This window comes from Gracilinanus agilis, chromosome 2, assembly GCF_016433145.1.
Source record: "Gracilinanus agilis isolate LMUSP501 chromosome 2, AgileGrace, whole genome shotgun sequence".
Taxonomy (NCBI): domain Eukaryota; kingdom Metazoa; phylum Chordata; class Mammalia; order Didelphimorphia; family Didelphidae; genus Gracilinanus; species Gracilinanus agilis.
Window position 1 is genome coordinate 556,608,366 of NC_058131.1, and position 8,110 is coordinate 556,616,475.

The 8,110-nt window shown below is 35.0% G+C and overlaps 1 protein-coding gene across 2 annotated transcripts; it reads left to right on the forward strand.

Moving 5' to 3' along the window:
* Positions 1-5,784: 5,784 nt before the first annotated feature.
* Positions 5,785-7,759, forward strand: LOC123236070 (olfactory receptor 11G2-like). 2 transcript variants are annotated; one of them, XM_044662330.1, is made up of 2 exons: positions 5,785-5,818; positions 6,837-7,759. In XM_044662330.1, exons 1-2 carry the CDS (start codon positions 5,785-5,787, stop codon positions 7,757-7,759), a joined length of 957 nt encoding a protein of 318 aa, XP_044518265.1. The 2 variants fall into 2 exon arrangements, with proteins under 2 accessions (XP_044518265.1, XP_044518266.1); XM_044662331.1 differs by lacking the exon at positions 5,785-5,818 and having other exon boundaries at positions 6,827-7,759.
* Positions 7,760-8,110: the final 351 nt, after the last annotated feature.

Sequence of the window (8,110 nt, forward strand, 5' to 3'; positions counted from 1 at the left end):
TTTTCCAGGACCAGAATATGTTCAATGGGCAACCCAAACTCTTCTTACTTCTGGGAATATTGAATGTAAATGTACAAAATTCAATAGAAGCAGAGGTTTGCTGTTTCCAACAGTTTTTCGGCAACCTTGGGGTATTGTCTCCTAATCTCCTAACTTGTTTATTACTTCAAATAGAGATTGTGTATTAGGAGACTGTTAGAAGCTTATTAAGCAAGTTGAGAATTTCAGGTAAAAATTCACAAACCTTTTTAAAATAACTTCCACAATAATTTCTATTGATGCTATAGTAGAAAGTGGCAAGTCATTTACTTCAGCTATAAGTTTCTATCCTCCATTTCTTGAATCTCATTTTCAGAAGAATAATGCTCATGCCACAGTCTTCATGTAAATTCCAGCCCCTTGATTAATAAGCAACCCTTAATTTATATTTGTATTCTAGTTATACTTAAGGATATCACTCTGGACAGCTGATTATCACAGGAGAAATTGGAAAAGAAGTTTCCACCAGGGTAAGTATAGATACTTAGATAGTAATATGAATTTGAAATGATTCTGAAAATGTAGACTTGACCAGTGAAGGGAAACTCATACAATGGAATGTGCCAAGGACCATATAAAGAGTCTAAGTGACATCACAGGACTGGATATATTATTGTGTGGGAATATATCTGGGGATATATAGACAAATGTTTAACAACCAACTCACTAAAAATGAAGGACATCCTTTAATCTTCATTATTAACATTTTTATTCCACTTTCTTACATCTCCAGAGGTTCCCAAACATTTTTGGCCTATCACCCCCTTTCCAGAAAAATTATTACTTACTTAGTGCCCCCTGTCACATACTATCACCACCCCCTTACAGTTATTCACTGCCCCCAAATGCACCTATGGCCATCACCACATCAACACTGCAGCACCCACCAGGGGGCAGTGGCGCCCACTTTGGGAATCACTGATCTAGACAATCGAAAAAACAATAAATCTAGCCCTAGTTTCTATTGCTTGTCAATTTCCAGAGTATAAATACTCACTTCATCTGCTCTCAACAAATGTGCTGGCTCCAGAAAATCACCATTTATACCCCTTTACTAATGCAGATTTGGACCAGTTCTGCAAATCAAAGATTTGAGGAATTGTTTTGCCCCTGGAGAGTGAGAGGAAACCTTGCCTAGCCCTTTGAGTGATAGTATAAAACACTAGATTCAGAAAATTTTGTTTCCAATCCTGACTGTCACTTCTACCTGATTGATATTGAGTAATTCACATCATCTCAAGGCCTCATAATCCTCATTTGTAAAATGAGGGAATAGAATCAGATTACCTTTAAGGTCCCTTTGGAATCTATATCTATGGTGCTAGTTAGCAGCAAAATCAAAACTTACACTTACACTTACACTTACTAAATCACCTAGGCTTAGGTATATTATTACCTTTTTGTCTAGCTCTTTCTACTTAACCTTAAATATAATAACTTTCATTAATGTAGTATTCAAAAGTTTATAAAGTACAGTAGAGATAATATCTCATTTGATCCTACAGCAACCATTTGAGGTAAAGTCAAGATATTATTATTGCTATCATATGAAAAAACTGAAGCTGAGGAAGGTTAAATAACCTGTCTGTAGCTAATGCACATCTGAGATAGGATTTCAACCAAATTCTTCTGGACTCCAAGTCTAATCCTCTATCTCCTATGCCAAGCTGCTTTTCTCTGTCCCATGAATTAGACGGATATCTCTTCAAGTTGAGATCATTAGCTGAGAGGGTGGGGGAAGACTTGAGAGGACAGAAAGAATAACTGTGATGGAGAGTAGGGGGGAATAAAATTATTGCATTGCTGCATGGAGGGCCAAATACTGACCAGATAATGTAAATTTCTATTAAATGCACTTTGGATTTGTTTCCCAGCTTAATTCAACATTATATGAATAGGAAAAAAGGAGACAAGTGGTAGACATAATCCAGGGATGACATTTGGCATTATTAAAGGTAGGAAAGGGATTATGGGATTTTAGTGTAGAAGATAATTTAGAGTTGGAACTGGTTTACCAATGGGTAGAGAAACAGAGTCAAATGGAGAGACAGAGACAAAGAACGGGAATATATAGCCAGTGCAGGAGGGATGGTATGGAAAAGAAATGAAGGGTAGATGGAATTATGAGGATGGTGAGGAAGCATAGAGTTAGAAATAATGCAGAGGGAAAGACTGAAATGATAAAAGTTGATTTCAAAAATACTTTTAGAGTTCAGAAACATGGAAGTGGAATACTTCAAGGTGATATAGTAAGATCAATGATTTGTATAGGTGAGGTAAAGTGGAGGAGTTGGCCATGGAAATCAATAGTTGGAAAACTTGGAAGTTAAAGTATTTAAGGAAATATCAATAAGGTGTATCTAAATCTCTTAGTACAAAGGCAGGTATTGTCATGTAGAGAAAGACTGTGAGCCAGACATGAAACTCATTGAGGAATGAATGTGCTGGCAGTTGTAAATAACAGTCACAAGGATCTGGATTGAAGGATAAATTTGAATAGTGTAGACCTCAAAGGAAAGGCTGCCAAGTGATAGCGGTAGAGGGAGAACTCAAGTGGTTTATAAAGCAATGAGTATTTTTACATGTTTGCTCTAATTAGTAAGAGATAATAAGAAAGAATATGGCCAGTACTAGATAAGGTGCTAAGGGAAGTAGGATTGTCATTGAACCATGTAGCAGTGAGGAACAAAAGATTGAAAGAGTGAGGGAGAAAGAAGTTTAAGATGAAATGAAAATTTTAAATTATGGAACAGGTTTTCCATAGGGAACACTAGAAAAAGTTAGGCAGATCTAGAGCCAGACAAGGAGGAGAGCTTTGTGGGGGACAGCAATAAGGGAGCAATCATTTGGCAGTAGGGCTTAAAATTTGTACATTGGTAGACTAAGGTTCAGAGTCATTGGGAGATAGAAGGGTTAAAGGGGTTTGAAGCAAGCTAATCATTAAAAATAAAAGAGTCCAATCCTAACATCAATGGCTAGAGAGAGATCACTTAAGGGAAGTCAGGTGGATAAACTATTCAAAGTCCTCCCTCTGAGGCTACCTGTGAGAAGTCCCTGGAGGCTACTAGGGATGTGCTGGAGCTGTCTCTTACTGGCTTGTGGCTAGAAGTTGATTTTGTTGATAGTTTAAAAAGTGATAGGCAAGCGTTAATGCAGATTAAAACTTCAGAATTTGTTGTACATATAATTTTCCTCTGGAGAAGATTTTTCTAATACATCAATGGGGAGAAGCTGTGATTCAGTTCAGTTTTTTCACATGGAATAGGAAGAAAAAGAGCCACAGAATATTTCAGATATGTTGCTAAGTTCTAGGTACAAGGTTTTATCAGAAGAATTGAAGAATAACCAGATAAAATAAAATGTTGCAGAAATTCCTTCCATACTTGCTCTTCAATTTATAGTCTTAAAGACTTCCCTGGTGTAAATAACTTCCAGGATTACAAATAGATGTGATGCTTCAAAAGCAAAATTTGAATCTAGTTCTTCCTGATTGCCATACCAGCTCTCTTATAATGGAAAAAAAAATAATAGCTGAGACTCTACCAACTCTGCCACTAGTTTTATAATCTTGGTAAATTTACTTAAATTCTATCCTTATTTTTCTCTGTAAAATAAGATGATTGGATCAATAAGAACAGAAAAAGCTCTAAATTCCTCCTAGATCTAACATTCATTATAATTATCCCTGTTTTGTGGCTATTTACATGAAACCAATCAGCCAATTAACAAAAAAATGAATTTGTTATCTGCAATATGTCATTTATCATAATTTGTTTGAGTGGAATAAGCATATTTGTTAATATGTATGTTTACATTATATATGTATAAATACATACATATATGTATAAAATAAATATAATACATATGTATATTTAATTTATTGTATCTTCTGCCTCCCATACATATGGCAACAGGGATAATTACAAATTTTATACATTATATATGACACTCATAGAATCATTCAGTGAGCTCTGGTCAGAATCCAGACAAAGCTGAGAACTGGAGTGGAAGGTCTTGGTGTGAATAAATAACCTAATAAACTCTGAAAAGCCTCCAGAGTCTAAAACTATCTCCCACACCCATCTACACAACAGTTCAATTATGATTCTTTTTTTAAGTAATGTGTATTTTATTTTATTTTTAAAGTATTTTTCCATGATTACATGTCGTGTTCTCTTTCCCCCTCTCAACCCCCCCCCAGAGCTGACAAGCAATTCCACTGGGTTATACATGTATTATCATTCAAAACTTATTTCCAAATTATTTGTTTTTATAATAGAGAAATCTTTCAAAAAACAAAACCCCAAATCATATACCCTTATAAACAATGATAAATCATATGTTTTTCTTCTGAGTTTCCACTCCCACAGTTCTTTCTCTTGATGTAGATAGCATTTTTTCTCATAATTCTCTCAGGATTGTCCTGTATCATTGCATTGCTTTTAGTAGCAAAGTCAATTACATTTGATAGTCCCATAATATTTCAGTTTCTGTGTATGATGTTCTCCTGGTTCTGCTCATTTCACTCCACATCAATTCAGGGAGGTATTTCCAGTTCATATAGAAATCAAGCAGTTCGTCATTCCTTATAGCATAATAGTATTCCATCTCCATCATATATTGCAGTTTGTTTAGCCTTTCCCCCAATAAAGGGACACTCCTCATTTTCCAATTTTTTGCCACCACAAATAGCAAGGATATAAATATTTCTGTACAAACATTTTTTTCATCTATGAGATATGAACCTAGTTATTGTATTATTGGATCAAAAAGCAGTCTTTTAAAGCTCTTTGGGCATAATTCCAAATTGTCTTCCAGGATGGTTAGAGCAATTCACAATGCCAGCTGCAATGCAATAGTGTCCCAATTTTGCCACATCCCCTACAACATTTATTATTGTCTTTTACTGTCATATTTGCCAATCTGCTAGTTATGAGGTGATATCTCCAAGTTGTTTTGATTTGCATCTCTCTAATCAGGAGAGATTTCAAACACTTTTTATATGATTATTGATGTTTTTGATTTCTTCATCTGAAAACTACCTATTTAAATCCCTTGACCATTTTTCAGTTGGGGAATGACTTGATTTCTTGTAAATTTGACTTAGTTCCTTATATATGTGAGAAATTAGACTTTTGTCAGAGACTTTTGTTATAAAACAATTTTCCCAGTTTGTTGCTCCCCTTCTAATTTTGGTTGTGTTGGTTTTGTTAGTATAAAACTTTTTAATTTAATGTAATCGAAATTATTCATTTTACATCTTGTAATGTTTTCTATCTCTTGTTTTGTCATAAATTCTTCCCTTTCTCATAGATTTGACAGGGCTAGTCTATATTCACCTAATTTACTTAAAATTTCCCTCTTTATATTTGTTTTTTGACCAATGTGAATTTATCTTGGTATAGGGTATGAAATTGATCTAAACCTAATTTTTCCCATACTGTTTTCCAGTTTTCCCAGAAATTTTTGTTAAATAGTGGGTTCTTGTCCCAAATAAATTTTGATTCTTAATTACTCTTTTGGTTAAAAGTATTTACTACCTCTATTAAATAGCTGGTATTTTACCTTAGACAGAAAACATATAAATCACATTGAGCTATTGATGTTTTAACTCAAATTACTTTTTGAAATTAGTTAGCAGCATTGAGTATGGTAGGACAACTAAGGTTTATAAATGGATGGAAAAGAAGTCCAGGGAATATAAAGTATTGCTCAATGAGCTTACACCTCCTCAAGGAAACTATTATGAAGAGTTTTTTTAATTCACTGAGGAGATCAATATAAAGTTAAAGGGAAGAAAATGTTCTCAGTGTAGGTGTAATGATTTAAGGGGAGAAACTCAGAGAATGGAGGGATTAAAACTCACAGTGAAAATAAAGAATAGCATTTGGAGTTGCATGTAAGAGGAAGAGATGGATTGACAACAGATGACAATTAAATAAAGGAATTTTAGAGATCATGAACACAAAAGTGGAATGCTTTTAGGTGATAGCAAGACCAAAGATGTGATTATATTTGTTTGTAATTGAGATGGGTTGAAGGAATATGTCATAGGAAAAAATATGTTGAGGAAATCTGAAGTTATAGTTTTTGAGGAAGCATCAATATGTACTTTCAATTCTCCTAGTATTAGATCAGGGATTGATGAGGACAGAAAGACTGTGAAGCAAACACGGAACTCATTGAGAAAGGAAAGTGTTCTGAGGGTTAATAGATAAACACCATATAATTTTCATTCAGGTGACAAATATTGATTCAATGAAACCCAAAGGAGCATAAAAAGTGATAAAGGTAATGACACAGACAATATGTGTCAGAAACACATCGACTCTGAGACCTTAAATCCAGATCTTCTTGATTCTAAGCTTACCCTTCTATTTATGATGGCATGATTCTTCTCAAACCCATATTACAAAGAAGGATATTGAAACAGATTAGACAACAAACCCAGAGTCAAACAGGAAGGTAGTGGCAAACTCAAACCTAGAAACAAAGATTCTTGGATTCTAGTCCAATGATCTTGAAATAAAATCTAACCCAAATCGCTGCTATGTTTTGCTTTGTAGTATTGTGTTGCATTAGAGATATAACAGTTCATTTGTATCTTCTGGCCATCATAATTTTGCTGCTCTAGAAAAAGTCAGCATGCTTGCCATTTGAATAAAATAAACAAAAATGCAATTCACATTCCTCAGAGAAAAGTGGTAATCTCCATTAAATTTTTGCTTTGCAACCTAGCATCATCTTCATGGCTTCTGAAGAAAGAAACACCTCTCATATAGAAAACATGGTGAAATCTGTTAGTCACTTCATCCTCTTGGGCTTCTCTTCCAGCCGGGAGATACAGATGGTCTACTTTGTGGTGTTCTCAATGACCTATATACTAACATTAATGGGAAATTCAGCTATTATCTGTGCTGTGCACTGGGATCGGCACCTCCACACCCCCATGTACATCTTCTTGCGGAATTTTTCCTTCCTGGAGATCTGTTATGTCACCACAACTGTTCCCAACATGCTATCTAATTTCCTTTCTGAGACCAAAACCATCACTTTTGTTGGTTGCTTTGTACAATTTTATTTCTTCTTTTCTTTTGGCTGTGATGAAGGTTTCTATCTTTGCATCATGGCATTTGACAGGTACCTCGCTATCTGTCGTCCACTGCATTATCCAACCATCATGACTACACATCTCTGCACTGGTTTGGTGATCTTTGGCTGGTCAGGTGGATTTATCCTCTTTGTAATACCAGTTGTCCTCATCTCACAGTTGTTCTATTGTGGCCCAAACATTATTAATCACTTCATATGTGATCCTGTCCCATTGATGGCCCTTTCATGTTCCAAAGCCCATATCACAAAACTCATTTACTCTACTTTCAATTCTATCTTTATGGTTGGTACCTTTATATTTGTCCTCATCTCCTATGCCTTAGTCATTTTTTCTGTACTGCGGATTCCCTCTGCTGCTGGCAAGCGTAAAGCCTTCTCCACGTGTGCTTCACATCTAGCGATAGTAATCTTATTCTTTGGTTCTGTTATGACTATGTATGTGGGACCGGGATCAGAGCAGCCAGTAGAATTCCAGAAAGTTATGACACTGTTTTATTCAGTTATCACTCCACTATTCAACCCCTTGATCTATAGCCTCCGAAACAAGGATATGAAGGCTGCTCTGAGGAAAGTTCTGGTAGCCACTAAGACTTCTCGCAAGACATGAAAGCTTATTGTGAAGCCTATTCATTCTCCAATCTGAAATTACAATGAAGGGGGACATGATAGAGATTTATATCTACAGAACTTTGTGGAATTCATTAGTAAACTATATAATCCTAGAGATCTACTGATCAGCTTAAGAACCACATATAGTTTGGTAAATATAGCTTTTTTTTTTTCAAAAATCAAGGTAAAATGAGGTTCTATTTTAGATTTTATCACTGATGAATATGCTCTAAGCAAGTTTTTCATAATTTAATTCATTTTCTAAAATAGATAAAACATAATCTGTGTTTTATTGTGTACCAAAGGCAATCAAAATGGTAGGATAAATTTAAAGGACCATGAATCTCAT